At 50.1% G+C, this 17,404-nt stretch overlaps 1 protein-coding gene across 3 annotated transcripts; it reads left to right on the forward strand.

Moving 5' to 3' along the window:
• The first annotated feature begins 605 nt into the window (after positions 1–605).
• Slc25a38 (solute carrier family 25 member 38) lies at positions 606–15,638 on the forward strand. 3 transcript variants are annotated; one of them, XM_031344677.1, is made up of 7 exons: positions 606–689; positions 6,846–6,967; positions 8,337–8,421; positions 11,083–11,262; positions 11,487–11,661; positions 13,440–13,606; positions 14,920–15,638. In XM_031344677.1, the coding sequence occupies exons 1-7, from the start codon at positions 621–623 to the stop codon at positions 15,040–15,042; spliced, it is 921 nt and encodes a 306-aa protein (XP_031200537.1). In that variant the 5' UTR covers positions 606–620; the 3' UTR covers positions 15,043–15,638. The 3 variants fall into 3 exon arrangements, with proteins under 3 accessions (XP_031200537.1, XP_031200535.1, XP_031200536.1); XM_031344675.1 differs by lacking the exon at positions 606–689 and adding an exon at positions 1,516–1,743; XM_031344676.1 differs by lacking the exon at positions 606–689 and adding an exon at positions 5,095–5,391.
• Positions 15,639–17,404: the final 1,766 nt, after the last annotated feature.

Below are 17,404 nucleotides of genomic sequence, written 5' to 3' on the forward strand. Positions count from 1 at the left end.
CCAAACACGCAAATTAAACAAGGCAAGTCACGGAGCTAGAGAGAAGTTTAGTGGCTAAAAGCCCGGACTGCTCCTGTAAGAGGGCCTGAGTTTGGTTCCCAGTACACGAGCCTGGCAGGTTGGTCTGGCAGCTCGTAACTGCCTGTATCCCAGCTGTAGTGGATCTGATGCCTGAGCACACACTCCATGACTTCCCTCCTACCCCGCTGTTATAAAACAGAGAAAAGTCATAGGGAAACGCCCGTGAGACCTGGGTTTAAATAGGAGGCAAGCCATATGCAGAGTTAAGCAGTCCTGGTCAGGTGTGGTCTTCGCTGTCTGGGCTGTGTCTCTCCTGCACACAGCAAGTGGCTGAACTGTGTGTAGTCTCTTGCTGGATGCGGGTTCAAGTCTATCTTCTTGCCGTTGGCAGGGCTCAGGCTTTCCCTTCCCCTGGCATGAGATCCCAGGGAAGCTTTAATCCTTTAGGGTTCATTGGCTCCATACACTCAGAGTCAACAGAAGCACAAGTGTTCTCCCACTAGAGTGTTCCCAGTTAAGAGCGTGTTGTCAGGGGAAGGCTGAAGAGCTGTTCTCAAGGATGGCTCGCTGGAATGTGTGACCTATGAAACCCATGCGGGATGCTTTGCGCTCATCTGGCAAACCTGCATTTTGACTGTGCGATTGAATACATATCGACAAGCAAGCAGGTAAACACCTCCAACAATGCCTGGGGTACAGTTGGGATCACCCCCCTGTCTTGTTCATTGCTGCATCCCAGATCCCAGGCTTTGTTTATTTGCTGGGTGAATTGAGGAGCTAGCCCTTGAAGAGCATTAAGAACCAGGAGAGCTGTGGATGGAGAAGCGGCTCAGCGGCTAAGATGCTTACCGCTTTTGCTGGAAGACCCAGGTTCAGTTCCCAGCACCCACGGGTCAGCTCACAGTCACTTGTAACTCCAGCTCCAAGGGTATCTGGTCTACACAGAGAGAGACACAGAGACAGTGAGTTCCAGGGCAGCCAGGGCTACACAGAGAAACCTGTCTAGGAAAACAAAAAAGGAGAAACATGAATTATATTTTTTAAAATTCGTGTCTAAAAAAGCATTGTACCCTGCTTCAGTTCTTTTTTTTTTCCTTTGTTTTTTCGAGACAGGGTTTCTCTGTATAGCCCTGGTTGTCCTGGAACTCACTCTGTAGACCAGGCTGGCCTTGAACTCAGAAATCCGCCCGTCTCTGCCTCCCAAGTGCTGGGATTAAAGGGGTGCAACACTACTGCCCGGCCCTGCTTCGGTTCTTAAATATAAATTAAATACAATTAAAACTCAGCCAGTCACCCATTTCAAAAAGCGCTTTAGCCACAAAAGAAAAAAAAAAAAAAAAGCGCCGAGCCGGACCGAGTCAAGCCTTCCTAGTAGCTCTGCAACGGAGAACCGCGGACCCTGCAGTTCTGGGTGGAGCCACCAGGTGGCGATGAGATCTCGTCGCCGGATGCGCTACGTCACCGGAAGCGGGATCTCACCTTCTTGACTGGTTCCTCCTGCTTTCCCCTCCCCCGGAAACATAGAGCAGCTCGTCTCGGGTACTGAGGCCTGAGGGCAGGCGGCCCGGCGGCCGGGCGGCCGGGCGGGGAGGGATGGGCGTGAGCGCGGAGCCCCGTAGCCTCTCAGTCGCCGGGGCCGGGCTCGCATCCCCCGTGATCGAGCAGGCGCGCTCGGCGCTGCTGCCGTCCCAGGATGTGGAGGACACGGTGGAGACGCTCATGGTGAGCTCGCGGGAACAGGGGGACCGGGACGGGAACGCCATGGTGGGGCCGGAGACAGCTTCTAGAACACTCTAGTTCTAGAACATTCTAACGGTAACTGATACGAGCGCTTCGGGCACCTCCCCTGACCCGCTCCCTTGCCTGCTCCTGCCTCAGCTTTCGGGGTTCGCCGAGGCCACGCCCTCCCGTCGGGTTGGCTGCGCTGCCGGGCTGCCATTGGTGGAGATGGAGGCGGGGCGGGGCGGAGTCTCTCGCAGCCAACCATAGGCGGAGGTGGGGCTGTGCAGGGCGGGCCTGAGGCGGGGTGCGCCTCAGTGGGGCGGGGATGCACGGCTTTGGAGATGCTTTTTAGCAATTCTTGTTTTTTTTCCGAGTATGGGTCTCACTGTGTAGCTCCGGCTGGAACTCGCTATTTAAATCAGGCTGGCTTCGAACTCTAGAGTACCAATACTAAAGGAGTGTGCTCCCCTGTGTCTGGCTCTTTTTGGAAATCTTTAAAGATAACTACTGTGGCTCCAGGACCATGTCTTTCAAAACTGCATACCTTTTCTCTCTGGCCCGCCATCGTTCCCCTTCTGATGTGGTCATAGAGACGTTGTCGTTTTTCGTTTTGCTGCGGGGTGGTAGACATTGTGGAACTATTTGGCTGTCGAAATGCTGCGTACAGCCATGGTGTTTTGCGTGGTCCTGTTTGCTCATTGTGCTTTTTTGTTTTTATGTGTGCGTTGGGGGTGGGTGCACAAGAGTGCAGATGCCCAAGGAGGCAGGAAGAGGGCGCTGGAATCCCTGGGAGCTGGAGTTAGAGCACCCTTTTCCATATCAGTGCTGGGAGCCTTATGGTCCCTTGGGAAGAATATTGCTCACTTTTGACTATTCTCCAGCCCCTTCTGATTGTTTTGATCTTTTCTTACACTGAAAAAATTGGAATACTCAGCTTTCTTTAAGCCGTGAATAAGGTTGTCTTAGTCAGAGTTTCTATTCCTGCACAAACATCATGACCATGAAGCAAGTTGGGGAGGAAAGGGTTTATTGAGCTTACACTTCCACATGGCTGTTGATCACCAGAGGAAGTCAGGACTGGAACTCAGGCAGGTCAGGAAGCAGGAGCTGATGCAGAGGCCATGGAGAGATGTTTCTTACTGGCTTGCTTCCCCTGGCTTGCTCAGCCTGCTCTCTTATAGAGCCCAAGACCTCCAGCCCAGGGATGGCACCACCCACAGGGGGCAATTGAGAAAATGCCCCACAGCTGGATCTCATGGAGGTACTTCCCCAACTGAAACTCCCTTCTCTTTGATAACTCCAGCCTGTGTCAAATTGACACACAAAACCAGCCAGTACAAAGGTTGAGCTACCAAAATAAATCAAATCTGTCTTGAAGTTGGAGGTGTAGCCGTTCAGGAAAGTACCTTCGTTTTCATCACTATAAGAAAACTAAGCCCAGGACCAGCAGGGTGGCTCACAAAGAGGCAGGTTGTAAGAGCATGAGGCTCTGAAAACAAGAACAGACCCGCAAAATCCACTCTCAACAGGATATGTTGTAAGACTACGAGGGTCATAGTGCTGCTGTTCAAGCTATCTGCTTTTTTTTTTTTTTTTTTTTTTTTTTTTTTTTTTTTTTTTTTTTTTTTTTTTTTTTTTTTGTAGCTTTTGGCTTATTTATTAGATGACATTGAGGTGGTGGTGATGTACACACTTTTAATCCCAGCACTCAGAGACAGAGACAGCTGGGTCCTCTTTAATTCAGGGCATCTTGGTCTACAGAGCTAGAGCTAATAGAAAACCCATCTCAAAAAAAAATGTTCTCAGTCACTGTGCTGTGAAGATAAGATATTTAAGAAGCAATTTCTGCCATCAGGAGGTGAAGGATGGTAGCCAGCCTTAAGATAAAGTGGGTGTGGGGTTGGAAATACAGCTTGGTAATAACAAGCTTGCCCAGCGGGCATGAGGCCCTGGGATCAGTTCCCAGGACAGATGGATAAATGGGTCCAGTGCCTTTGAGGTACTGACAAAGCACTGCCTAGAGCTGTCCAGAAGCTGGGCGGGGCTGGGAGATTCTAACCTCTTCTGCAATGGGACTTTCAGGGGCTACTGATCTTCTCCCGTGAGTCTCTGTTCAAGCTATGTCCAGTTCTGCAGTCCAGTTCCTTGGTCAACCTTGTTTTGTTTTGTTTGAGAGAGGGTCTCTATGCAGTTCTGCCTGTCCTGGAGCTCAATATATAGATGAGGCTGGCCCTTATTTTCAGAGATTCTCCTGCCTCTTCCTCTGGAATCTGGGATCAACTGAGGCTGCCTTAGAGAGAGATGGAGCAGCCAAATCATATCTTTTATTTATACTAGATGAGTACTAATGACAAATTTGTCATGTTTAGTAATTTCTAGTACATTTATCATTACTAATAACTTTTACTACATCCTGCTTTCTTGTTTGAGTTGGTAATTTATATGAGAACAGAGCACTGTTTCATTGGTTGAGGCTCCAATTGGAAGTTTTTAAAGGTGACCCTGGCTGCAGGATAGGAAATAGATTGGAGGGGTCAAAGGCTTTGAACTGGGATGGCCCAAGGAGGTGGGCTGAGAGCTGACTGAGAAGTAGAATGAGAAGTCTGGAGAGGCCCAACCCAGAATGGGCGCTCCTGTGGATGGGGCTGCCAAGGAGGAGCAAATGGAAGTGTGGGAGAGATGAGCTCACGTCTGTAAATGTCACTGAGGTGCCTGTCGGACATCTGAGCACGGGCAGTATGGCTTTGTCTGGAGCTCTATAGAGTGTTTCTGTTTGGATGGAAGGATAGAAACTGGAGCTGGCAGAGGGATGCAACAGTGTGGTTCAGTGGAAGAAGCGAGTAAGCAGTGGCCAGAGATATGAGAGGCAAACAAACCAAGACAAGAGGATGGGTCCTTCGCTGGGGCTTGGCCAGGGAGGAGGACTCACGGATATAAACCACCACATTTGTAATCCCTTGCTCGTTCCTGAATAGATTTAGTCTTTAGAGAGTTTCTGTGCTGTTCAGGCTGAAGGGGCAGCTAGGGTAGACTAAGGGTCATCATCAGGAGAGGTCAGGAAGCAGCAAACAGAGCAAGTCTCCTGGGACTGGGAGGAAGTAGGGGTGGGGCGTTGTTGCCCAAGTCTCTGTTGGCTTTGAGATGGCTGTGGGCCAGAGGGGACATGCGTGGCAGAGTGGACAGGAGGGGAGGGTAGAATAAGAATGTTGTGAAGACTGCTCATGGGTGAGGCTGCTCTGAAAGGGCTGCAGACTGAGGAGATGAGAGATGCAGCAGCTCTGAGGAACAGGCAGAGCGAAGAGAGACCTGTAGCCAATTGGAGTGGGGTGGGTGGGGTGGGGTGCGGGTGGAAGAAACCAGTACTTAGAGAGAGGTAGTCATTGATCAAATGTATCTAAGAGTTGAAGTAAATTACGGACAGGCTGAAGGTGGGACCTAGGCTGAGTCTCCGGGAGCCTTACTGGGGATTCAGACTTGATGGCAAACCCGAGGTCTGAAGGGTGACTGGCAGGGAGGAATGGAGACGACACAATGTGGCTCTGGAAACAGAGGCTCTGGGACTGGTTTCCAGGCAAAGGAGAGATGTCTCATGAAGAGAGGGAGCATGCGTGTGAGGAGGTTGAATTCCCCGGCACTGTAAAGGCTCAGGTGAGGCTGACGGGCAGTTTTGGGAGTGTTCATCAGTGGAAGATGGGGAGAGGGCATTGGCTGCCAGTACAGCAGATGTGCTAAAATACATACACTGCCTGGGTTTGCCTGCCATCCTCTGAGAGCCCCTGCTGGCACTCCAGGGCAGTTGTTAGGACTGGTATTCACCCCTCAGAACTTGCTTTAGTCTCCGTGGTTTTGAAACTAACTCCACTTGTACTGGATAGAAGTTAAGGTGGTCTCTCCTCTCTGAAATGGATACTGGAGATGACAGACATTTTGGTTCCTGGTGATTTGATGTATCAGAGACTCCATAGTCATTGTAGTGAGCCATCAGGGCAACAGTGTGTCAGTTATTTAAACACTAGTCTATGAGCATACCACCTGGAATGCACCCACTCTGGTCTGATCTGCTCAGGAGTGGGGGTAGGGGAGTGTACAGATGCCGCTAAATGAAGGAAGAGCTGGTCTCCAGATAGGCTTGCGAAGTGTCCTGTTTGGAGGCCAGGGAGTTTCCAAGTGCCTATTTGTTGTCATTGAGATTCTGCTTCATTCTGGAAAGGGGGCACTGCTAAGGGAGCTCTGAAGCCCTCCACCCTCATGGGGTATGCCTGAGGGCGATACTCCAGTATCTGGAAGAGGGCTGCCTGAGGGCGATACTCCAGTATCTGGAAGAGTGCTGCCCATCTGTGTGGAGTCGGAAGATAAGCCAGGTTTTGGAGGCCGAGGAAGGGTGGTTCATAAGGCAGAAGCGACTGCTGTGCAAGGTTGTTGCTGGGCCACCTGGGCCCAGCAAGATGGTGGGTGTGGAAAGGAGGCAGAGCACTTTTGTTGTTTCTTCTAGACAGGGTTCCCTACGTAGCCCAGGCTGTCTTGGAGCTCAGAAATCTCCCCAACCCCCACCCCAGTGCTAGGATTAAAGGTATGTGTTACCTCACCGATAGCTTAAAAGGCAGAGTTTTATGCACAAAAATGCATGGAGTATTATACAAAGTGGCCAAGCTTTATCTTTCATGCTTTTGACATGACATGGTTTTCTATAAATAACTGCAGACCCTATAACCAGGCAACCTGGGGGGGGGGTGGGCAGCAGCCTGGGGAAGCCGGCAGCCTGGGGGGCCGGCAGCTGGGGGGGGCGGCAGCCTGGAGGGCCGGCAGCTGGGGGGGGCGGCAGCCGGGGGAGGGAGCAGCTAAGATAGTGGCATCGCAGTCCTGCTGGATAAGCTGGTGTGCTACGAAAATGGCCACTACTCAGTAGAACTAACCTTACTAGCAGTGACAAGTGAGACCAGAGGGGCACCTTTTGCTGTGCACATTTCAGAGATGGGGAGATAGAACCGGCTATGACAGGTGGAGCCTGAAGGGCTTCAGAGGAGAAACCACAGATGCATGTGTGGAGGAAGGAGCTGGGCGTGATGGGCAGCTGGGCTGATGCCATTTCTTTTGTCTTGCAGTTACACCCAGTGATTAAGGCTTTTCTCTGTGGCTCCATCAGTGGGACCTGTTCCACGCTCCTCTTCCAGCCTCTGGATCTCCTCAAGACCCGCCTGCAGAGCCTGCAGCCCTCAGACCTAGGGTAAGCCATTGCCCTGTTTTGCGGAGGAGCCAGGACTAAATTACTTCCTTATGTCAGAGAAACACAAGCTAGGCTCGAATTCCTTTCTGTTGTTGTGTTTGCTTGAGACAAGAGTTTTCTTCCTGTGTATCCCATGCTGACTTTGAACTTGTAATCCTCCTGCCTCAGCTTCCTGAGTACTGAGCCATGTGCTTTTGTGCACTGTTTTCTGAAGAAAAAAGCTAGTGTAGTTTTATTTTTATTTTTATTTATTTATTTAATTTTTTAAAGATTTATTTATTATTATAAATAAGTACACTGTAGTTGTCTTCAGACACAACAGAAAAGGGTATCAGATCTCATTACAGATGGTTGTGAGCCACCATGTGGTTGCTGGGATTTGAACTCAGGACCTTCAGAAGAACAGTCAGTGCTCCTAACCACTAAGCCATCTCTCCAGCCTCCCTTTTTTTTTTCTTTTTAAAGATTTATTTATTTTATGTGTATGTGTACATTGTAGCTGTACAGATGGCTGTGAGCCATCATTTGTGTGACTGCTGGGAATTGGACTCCGGTCCCGCTCACTCCGGCGTAATTCTGTAGCTGTCTTCAGACACACCAGAAGAGGGCATCAGATCTCATTACGGGTGGTTGTGAGCCGCCATGTGGTTGCTGGGATCCAAATTCAGGACCTTCGGAAGAGCAGTCGGTGTTCTTACCTGCTGAGCCATCTTGCCAAACCCGTTAGTGTAGTTTTATGAGCATACATATTATAATTTACTTTTGTTGATCAGATGGGATCCTTTTGAGCAGCTCCCTGGGTGACACTTGCATTTTCCTGTGCTAGCTTGTATTGTTGTAACTGTGCTGCCTGGAATTGGTTTTTGTGGAAGTAACATCCATTTTAAATGTGTGTTTTATGTCTCTCAGCAATATGGGTACTATACAAAGTGTCTGAAAGTGGAATTTATCCCATTGCTTGTGGTGTGAATAGATAGGTAAATATGTATGTGCCAAACCACAAACACATGGAAATCAAGAATAATTCTAGGGCTGGTGAGATGGGCCCCCTGGTAAAGCATTTGCTGCGAAGCCTGACAGCTGGGGTTTGACCCCTAGGACCCACTTGGTAGGAGAGAACTGATTTCTGCAAGTTGTCCTCTGACCTCCACACATGTGTGCATGTACACACACACACACACACACACACACACGCACACGCACTCGCACTCGCACAAACACACACACACACACTATAATAACAATTGAAAAGCAGTTCTAAGATGCAGTATAGAGATTGCTGTGTGTTCAGATGGTCTGAGTGGGGAAGTCTGCGATGAGGATGTCTAACAGATTTTTTTTCTTGCCCTGTCTGGTTTGTCTCCTTCAGGCCCAGGCGTGTTGGGATGTTGGCTGTGTTCTTGGAGGTGGTTCGCACAGAAAGTCTTCTGGGCCTTTGGAAAGGGATGTCTCCTGTAAGCTGCCTTTCAGATCAGGGCTCTCTGTGGCGCTCTTTCTCCTCTTCCTCTTCCTCACCAGGCGCTCAGGCCGCCCGTGGCAGGGGGATGTGGGGCCCCTCCCTCCCCGTTTGTGTGGATCACTTCCTTTACACTGCTGTGAGCAAATCCTTGATAGGAGCACTTCAGAGAGGAGACACTAATCTGGGATTGTGTGAGGAGTAGTCTGTTTTGGTAGGAGAGGCGCAACAGTTGGAGTAGCTCTCAGCAGCCTTGTGGGAGGGGCTTGAGGCAGCTGGTCACACCTCAGCAAACAGGAATCAGAGAGCCTTGGCTAGACATAGGCAGGGCTGGGGTGGAGCTCAGAAGCCAATTCCAGTGACTGTGCCAGCAACCACCCCTCACTTCATATTCTACAGCCTCTCAAAATGGTACCAGCAAGTGGGGACAGGGTGTCTAGACACGTGGCATATGAGGAAAGGCTCCCTTTTAAACTGTGTTCTGTGGCTTTGTTCCCCAGTTGGCCCCGTTCTATAGTGAACAGTTGATAGGTTTTTAATTAAACCCTGTTCCAAGTTTGTTTGAGGCTCCGCTGTTGTCCATGTGGCATGGCCTAGCCATGGTCCGCTTGCCTTCTTTCACGGTGGCTGCTTAGTGATCGGATCCCCTGCTGGGACATCCCAAGGCATGTGTTCAGGCAGCCCTGAGTTTACTCACTGGGGCTCTCAGTACACAGGAGCGTGGGCGGTGTGCTGTGCCAAGAAGCAGCTGGACAGGGCTTTCCGGGCAAAAGATGGAAGATCTTAAGAAGAGAAGGAATCCCTCTCTTCAGCAGGAAGGAATACTGAGGCCATGACATTGTGTAGAGGGAAGAAGAAACCCACACTGTTTTTGTTGTCATAGTTCAGATTGGTCACAGCCTTGGTGTGTGGACAGTGCTAGGCCACCATGTACAGTGCACTGCATTTGTGAGCAGAACAGGAACAGAAAATATGGCCTAACTGATGGCAGTGTGTTATACCAGAGGGCACTGAGCCTGGTGGAAGACTTTAGTGAGAGTCTCCTGAAATGAGTGACCACTGCCACTCAGCACAAGTGAGAGACAGTTCCCTGTCTTTGGAAGCAGGTTGGGCAGAAGCAGGCCACAGGTGCAGGGGAGCTGCTGCCACATCTCCAGCACAGTTGATGTGACTGGGGAGAAAGGAGGCTACACTCAGTCAGACTTGACCCAGTGAAGCTCTTCTCAGAGGTGCGCAGCCAGTGGGGCTGCAGCCACAGCGTGCACAGCTCTTGCAGAGGACTCCTGCAAGGCAGCTCACAGCAGCCTGCAACTCCAGGTCCAGGAGATCCAACGCCCTTTTCTAGACTCTGTTCTGTCATACGTACGTGCAAATCCATATACAGACACACGCTATAATTAAGCTCTTAAAAAAGTAACTGTTGAGTATAATTCCAGCACTCAGGAGGCAGAGGCAGGGGGATCTGTGAACTAGCAGCCAGCCAAGGCTATATACTGAGACCCTGTCTGAAGCAAAGCAAGAAATGGGAGGATTTGTTGAGTCACACATCAGAAGATGGAGAAGAAACGGTCAGACCCAGCAATGTGGATATTATTGAAATTTGCCAGATTGCCTTGAGTGAGCCCTGAAGGCTGTTGGCTCCTGCAGCAGCCCTTGAGTGAGCCGGCAAGGCTGTGGCTCCTGCAGCGGCTTTGAGGAGCTGAAGGGAAGACACCTGATCATGGTGGTGGTCTGAGCAGTTTCAGAAACAAGTCAACTTTTCATCTGTCAGCATCACCTCTCCTCTGCCCAGCCATGGGGTCACGTGGCTCAGTCCCATGACAGGTCAAGGTCAGTAGGAGCCTGACCTTCCTAGTGCCCAGGTCCTTTACCTGCCTCATCTCACCCAGGCCCTTCACTGTCTCCAGATACCACAGGAAGAGGGAGAAGCAGACGGTGATGTGAGGGTGAGGGAGGCTGCGGTCACGCACGTTTTATTAGTTACTATGCCTTGTTTGTAAATGAGGCTTATCATGCGTGCTTAGACAGAGGAGTCAGTAGTGTGCATAGGACTCAGTGTCATCCACTGGTCTAGCCACCCCAACAGGTATGAGGAACTGTTCATTCCTCTGAAGTATGACTTTAGCACAGCACCAGCTCCAAAGCTGGCGTCCACTGCTCGTCTGTGTAGCATTGCCTTTGCCACCACCACGAAAGTGGGTTGGGACACCCACATCTTTATTTCTTTGCCCAAAGGCTTTTTCTGGCCCTAAGGACCCACCTTGCCGGAAGTCCCCAGGCATTGGTTTCCACCTTCTCCACAGCAGCCTTCAGCCACTAGAAGATGGAAAGTGAAGTTTAAACTACACGCTCCCCCTCAGCAGAGAGATCACAGAGGACCCTCCCCTCAGCAAGGAGATCACGGAGCGGGGGTGGGGGGTGTTCACTATTGCTAGAGCTTGGGGGCAGGGGTGGGGCCTAACTCACCCATAGCTGTAACCCTTTAGTACACTCTTTATTGGCTGCTGCCTGTCCTGTCTCTGCCCCTCTCACTGGCGCGCCCTTCACACCATAAACACCTTGCATGTGGATCACCCTGGGATCTCTACGGACCACCCTCCAGAGGCATCTTGCCATTTTGAATCTTTGATTCCCTCCTTCCTCCCTGTTTTCCCTGCAGTCCATTGTGAGATGTGTCCCTGGTGTAGGAATCTACTTTGGCACCCTGTATTCTTTGAAGCAGTATTTCTTGCGAGGCCATCCTCCTACTGCCCTGGAGTCAGTTATCCTGGGCATGGGCTCGCGCTCTGTGGCAGGAGTCTGCATGTCACCCATCACAGTGATCAAGACACGCTATGAGGTGAGTCTCCTAGGTCTAGAACCTTAGGGTTCTGTGTAGTGAGCACTGGTGTCAGCCCTGGGTGTGTAATCTGACTTAGAGTCAAATACGTTCAGATAACTCACTTTTGTACGTAGGGTAAGCCATATGTGTACCAAAGCCTTGGTGGCTTGGCTGGTATGTGACATGAAGTCTGCGTAGGCCACCAGGCCTGTGCCATCACTAACTCTGTCCTCCTTTTGCAGAGTGGGACTTACAGTTATGAGAGCATCTATGCAGCCCTGAGGAGCATCTACTGCAGCGAGGGCCACCGCGGCCTCTTCAGGGGCCTGACAGCAACGCTCCTCCGTGATGCCCCCTTCTCGGGGCTCTACCTGATGTTTTACAGTCAGACCAGGACCACAGTGCTCCACGGCACAGGTACGAGTGTGCGGGGCGGGGGAGTGGCACAGCCACTGGGACTTTGCCTTTTTCTCTGGGGATTCTTAGCAGCTTTAGGGCTGGAGCCATGTTAGGGCTGGGTGCTGGGATGCAGAGGTAAGGTGTTAGACCCTGCCCCGACTGGAGCCTTGTGTCTTCTGAGGGAAGAGGGTAGGCCAGGGGAGAGACAAGAGTGTTTTGCCAAGGTTTGCAACAGCATGCCACAGACATGACTGAGGGGCCTAGGACCGAAGCTTCGGGGTGCAGCCTGCCAGTCTGTTGTTCAGTGCGTACTTGGTGTGATTCCCATCAGAGCAGTTTGGGAACACTGATAGCTGTGGACTTGAGGAAAAAATCTCACTTCCGTCCCTTTCTTTCTCTATTCCCTGTCCTTTCAAGCCCTTCATTTGGGTAGAGCTGTAAACTTGAGGTGTTTGTTGCAGACTTTTCTCACTAGTGAGCTGTGGACCACACATGGGCCACGCCTGGGGGTGGTAAAGTGCCCCCCAAACAGCAGGGTTGCCTTAAACCCATTCTGCAGGGTGACCTGAACTCAGTAAAGTGTGTGGACAACTGCGGAAGTGACTGCTTGTCAGCTGCAGTTAGTGTCTGAGGAGATTGGCTCCTCCCCCACAGGTGAGGTGTGACTCTGCAGGTTATAGCCTCATTTTGTAACAGACTTTTAAGACAGAAAGGAAACATAGAGGTGGTATTGTGTTTTTGTTTTGAAACCCTGCTTTATTATGTCATCCTGCCTGGCCTAGAATTCACTATTGTAAACCAGGCTAGCCTCAACTTTTAGAGATCACCCTGTCTCTACCTCCAGAGCACTGGAATTAAGACGAATCACCAGACCTGACCCATCTTGTTCAATTAATACACATTAAGTAAAAAGATAAAATGTTATAAAAATCTCTTAAAATTGGAATTAATCAGTAATTTTTAAATATTTGAAATATATATTTAATCTTCTTGATGAATTAAAAACTCAAATTTTCCTATCTAGAGTCAGTGACAAGGTAAGTGTGTCCACACCTGCACTGTCCAGTCAGGGGGTGTTCACACCTGTACTGCCCAGTCAGAGGGTGTCCACACCTGTATTCTCCAGTCAGGGGGTGTCCACACCTGTGTTCTCCAGTCAGGGGGTGTCCACACCTGTACTGCCCAGTCAGGGGGTGTCCACACCTGCACTGTCTAGTCAGGGGTTGTCCACACCTGCACTGTCCAGTCATGGGGAGTCCACACCTATATTCTCCAGTCAGGGGTTGTCCACACCTGTATTCTCCAGTCAGGAGGTGTCCACACCTGTATTCTCCAGTCAGGGGGTGTTCACACCTGTATTCTCCAGTCAGGGGGTGTTCACACCTGTACTGCCCAGTCAGGGGGTGTCCACACCTGCACTGTCCAGTTAGGGGTGTCCACACCTGTACTGCCCAGTCAGGGGGTGTCCACACCTGTACTGCCCAGTCAGGGGGTGTCCACACCTGTATTCTCCAGTCAGGGGGTGTCCACACCTGCACTGTCCAGTCAGGGGGTGTCCACACTTGCACTGTCCAGTCAGGGGGTGTCCACACCTGCACTGTCCAGTCAGGGGGTGTCCACACCTGCATTGTTCAGTCAGGTGCTGCACAGCTGTCAGCGACAGACAGACACGGTTATCCAGACCCACCGCAGACCTTGGTCAGGTCTGCTCGGAGCACACTGGGTAACCCTGCTTCTTCACCGTGCACCTGAGGAGTCTGAGTTTTGTGACTTCACGCTGCCCTGTTCTGTTCCAGCCCAGCTGGATGCTGCGTTGATGCCCTTTGTTAATTTCACCTGTGGGATATTTGCTGGCATTCTGGCTTCACTGGTGACTCAACCTGCAGACGTGATCAAAACTCATATGCAGCTCTCCCCAGTGAAGTCTCAGTGGATTGGCCAAGTGGCCACTCTCATCTTCAAGGTAAGGCTGCAAAGTGTGTGCTGTGCTGCCCTGTGGTTGGGGATGCCGGGGATGCCTCTGCAGCAGCCGCAGCACCGGGGAGCGTTAAACTGTGGAGCGATGGCTCCTGCAGAGGACGTCATCCCCGACAGCCTGATCTAGATCTCTGGTTTGGCAAACAGCCCTTGTCTATACTTTGTGTGCTGCTTGGCATTTGTTTGCAGTGACTATATGGTGCAGCTGGTTGAACAGTGGGGCACACCTGTCATCTTAGCTGAGATCTGTGGAAGGAGGGTCATCTCAGAGCAAGCAAATGAACCAGAACCACACACATACACACCAGCCAAAACTGTACACACAGCCCTGCATAAAGACTCTCAGCTAAGAGAGTGCCCAGTACAGAGAGCTTTTTAACTGTCTGGGTCTGGTTTAATTGTTGGCACCCCAGAAGAACTTTTTAATATTCTTTTTAAAATCCTTTTATTTAATTTAGGTGTGTGTGTGTTTATGTATGCTTGTATGTGTATGTATGTGTGTGTGTATGTATGTATGTATGAGTGTGTGTGTATATATGTATGCATGTATGTATGAGTGTGTGTATGTATGTATGTTTGTGTATGTGTATGTATATGTATGAGTGTGTGTATGTGTGTGTGTGTATGTATGTATGTATGTGTGTGCGTATGTATGAGTGTGTGTGTATGTGTGTGCGTATGTATGTATGTATGTATGTGTGTATGCATGTATGTGTGTGTGAGTGTATATGCATGTATGTGTGTGTGTGCCTATGGAGGCTAGGAGAGGACATTGCGTTGCCTGTACTGGAGTTAGACAATTGTGCGCTTGGGCTGGGAAGCACATTCTGGAAGTGCAGCAAATGCTCTCAGCTCCCGATCTGTCTTTCTGGTTCCTTAAATGTCTTTTTTTTGAGACAGGGCTTCTCTGTTACATGGCTCTGGCTGTCCTGGAACTTGTTATATAACCAGGCTGGCCTTGGCTCTAGCTGTCCTGGAACTTGTTATATAGACCAGGCTGGCCTTGAACTCAGACATCCATTTGCCTCTGCCTCCTGAGTGTTGGGATTAAAGGTGTGTGCCTCCACTGCCTGCACTAACTATTCTTTTCTGAACTAAGAAGTTTCTGTAGGTAGTGCAGATCTAAAGGGTGGACCTGAACAGTTACAGTAAAAGTAGAGGTCATTGCTTATCTTCTGGGGCCCATAATTCATAGGTTTGGCATGACATTTAAGCAAGATTCTAACGTGGAGCAGCGCCGTCTGGTGCTGCTGTCACTGCTGCTTTGTTCTGAAGCTTTCTCACTTGTGTCCATCACAGAACCATGGGCTGCGTGGCTTCTTTCATGGTAGTGTTCCCCGGGCCCTCCGTAGAACATTGATGGCTGCCATGGCGTGGACTGTCTATGAAGAGATGATGGCCAGGATGGGCCTGAAGTCCTGACGAGAGAGGGCTGGATCCTGCCATGGGCTGCTGCAGCTCACTCTCGGAGTCAGGTGAAGAGTGCGCTGTCTGAAGAGCCAGGCACAGTGCCTGTTGTCTTTAGTCCCGCATTCAGAGAGAGTGTAGCTGGGTGGCTGGAGCCACAGGCGCGGAGCACCCATCGCTCCGTGCACACTTCCCATCAGCGCTGCACTCGGGGCTGGAAGTCAAGCCTGGCTGCCCCACAAGGGTACATGAGAGGAGGCATCTGCGAGGTCGCTGGTGCCGCCTCCTGGCTGCTTTACAGGGCGCCTTAGAATGGTGGTAATGAAGGAGTTCCACAGTAGAGAAGGTGTGGGCCTCCTGCCATGTCTGAGGGCCGGAGTCTCAAGTTAGGGAAGACTGGACCTAAGAGCTGCAGTGGGCCAGCAAGCTGCCTCAGCAAGGGAACGCACTTGACAGACGCCTGCATCTGCGTTGGCTCCCAGGACCCACGTGGTGGAGGAAAGAATTGCTGCAAGTTGTCCTGGTTTCCTCACATTCACTGTGGCAAGCACCCAGACCCAATAAACAAACAAATGTATTACTTTTTAAAATAAAGACATCAGCAGGGTGGAGACTGTCTGTGACAAAACCAAAACAGAACAACAACAAAAAAACCCAACAAGGTAGGCATTAGTTTTGTTCCTAGGCTACCTCCTGTAGGCCCCCCGAGAATGGGCCAGTCCTTCCCAGGCTTCAAATGTACTGTTGTAAATCTGTGCTGTTCTCACACTTTCCATAATTAAAGTTCAGACGCACACAGTAGAGCACTCTGATTGGATGGGTCAGCGGTTAAGAGCACTGACTGTTCTTCCAGAGGTCCAGAGTTCAATTCCCAGCAGCCACATGGTGGCTCCCAACCATATGTAATGGGATCTGATGCCCTCTTTTGGTGTGTCTGAAGACATAACACACCATTAATGTCAGCATTTGAGGCTGAGGCAGGTAGGACTGAGTTCCAGGTCAGCCAGGGCTACATGATCAAACCCTGTTTATTTATACAAATAAACAAGTTCTGGTTGGTAAACCTAACTAGTATGTCTCACTCCCTGAGAATAGCAAAGTAGCTGTAGGATGACTTAATTTTTGACCTGTCATGTAAGTCCATCCCTGAAACTTAACTTTTAAAAATAGCTTTAGAGCTGGGCATGGTGGTACACACCTTCTTTTAATCCCAGCACTCAGCAGGCAGAGGTAGGAAGATCTCTGAGTTCAAGACCAGCCTGTTTGACAGAGCAAGTTCTAGGATAGCCAGGGCTACACAGAGAAACCCTGTCTCAAAAACCAAAGGAAAAACAAAAGTGCCTTTAGATTACATAGTCAAGAGGCTTCATACTTGTTTGAAGGCCACAGTTTGGTGTTCTGGGGCTGCATGTGTGGCTGAGTGTTGTGCTAATACACATAAGGTTCTGGGTTCACCTGCATCAGCAACAGAGCAAACAGGAACACTGTGGTCCAGTGTGGAATGCAGGCTTGTCATTCCCTCACTGGGAGTCAGAGACAGAACTAGAAGCTCAGCATCTCCCCTTGTGGGACCCTATCTAAGAGTGCAGCCATGACCCTAAACTAGTTTTGGAACACCCCCCCCCCCCCCCCCCCCCTCGAAGCTCTTATACCTACTTATAATCCTCATTCCCAGACCCACCACTCACTTTCTATTATCATCCTTGTTTTTTAAGACAGGGTTTCTCTGTGTGGCTGTGGCTGTCCTGGAACTTTTGTAGATTAGGCTGGCCTCCAACTCACAGAGATCTGCTTGCCTCTGCCTCCTGAGTGCTAGCCAGGCACTCAGGATTACAGGAATATGCCACCACTACCTAGCCTGAACATAGCACTTCATAGTTTTTAAAATATTCTGTTTTCATTATCTTGATGTTGCCGGGCAGTGTTGGCACACGCCTTTAATCCCAACACTTGGGAGGCAGAGACAGGCAGATTTCTGAGTTCAAGGCCAGTGTGGTCTACAGAGTGAGTTCCAGGACAGTCAGGGCTACACAGAGAAACCCTGTCTCAAAAAACAAAAACAAACAAAGCAAAAAAAAAAAATCTTGATGCACATTCGTGATGTGGCAATATGGCAAGTTCAATTCTTTGTTCTTTTTAGTTTTACCGTTTTATATTTATTTTTTGAGACAGGGTATTACTATAGTTTCAAAGTCATGGTCCTCTTGCCCCAGCAAGAACTGAACAAACGGAGCCTTATCGATGCGAGCACTCTACCACGGACCTGCACCCACATCCCTCTGGGGTTTTGATCTATTTTTGTTGTATGGATATATGGCTATCATTCGGTATCTGTGGAATTTGTTCCAGAACCTTCTATGGATGCCAACCCCAAAGG

The sequence above is a fragment of the Mastomys coucha genome, unplaced genomic scaffold, assembly GCF_008632895.1.
Source record: "Mastomys coucha isolate ucsf_1 unplaced genomic scaffold, UCSF_Mcou_1 pScaffold23, whole genome shotgun sequence".
NCBI classification, from domain to species: domain Eukaryota; kingdom Metazoa; phylum Chordata; class Mammalia; order Rodentia; family Muridae; genus Mastomys; species Mastomys coucha.

Coding starts and splice junctions, on each gene's coding strand:
- Slc25a38 (XM_031344675.1), top strand. CDS start 1,615: ATGGGCGTGAGCGCGGAGCCCCGTAGCCTCTCAGTCGCCGGGGCCGGG. Junction 6,968..8,336: donor CTGCAGCCCTCAGACCTAGG/GTAAGCCATTGC, acceptor TGTCTCCTTCAG/GCCCAGGCGTGTTGGGATGT. Junction 8,422..11,082: donor TTTGGAAAGGGATGTCTCCT/GTAAGCTGCCTT, acceptor TTTTCCCTGCAG/TCCATTGTGAGATGTGTCCC.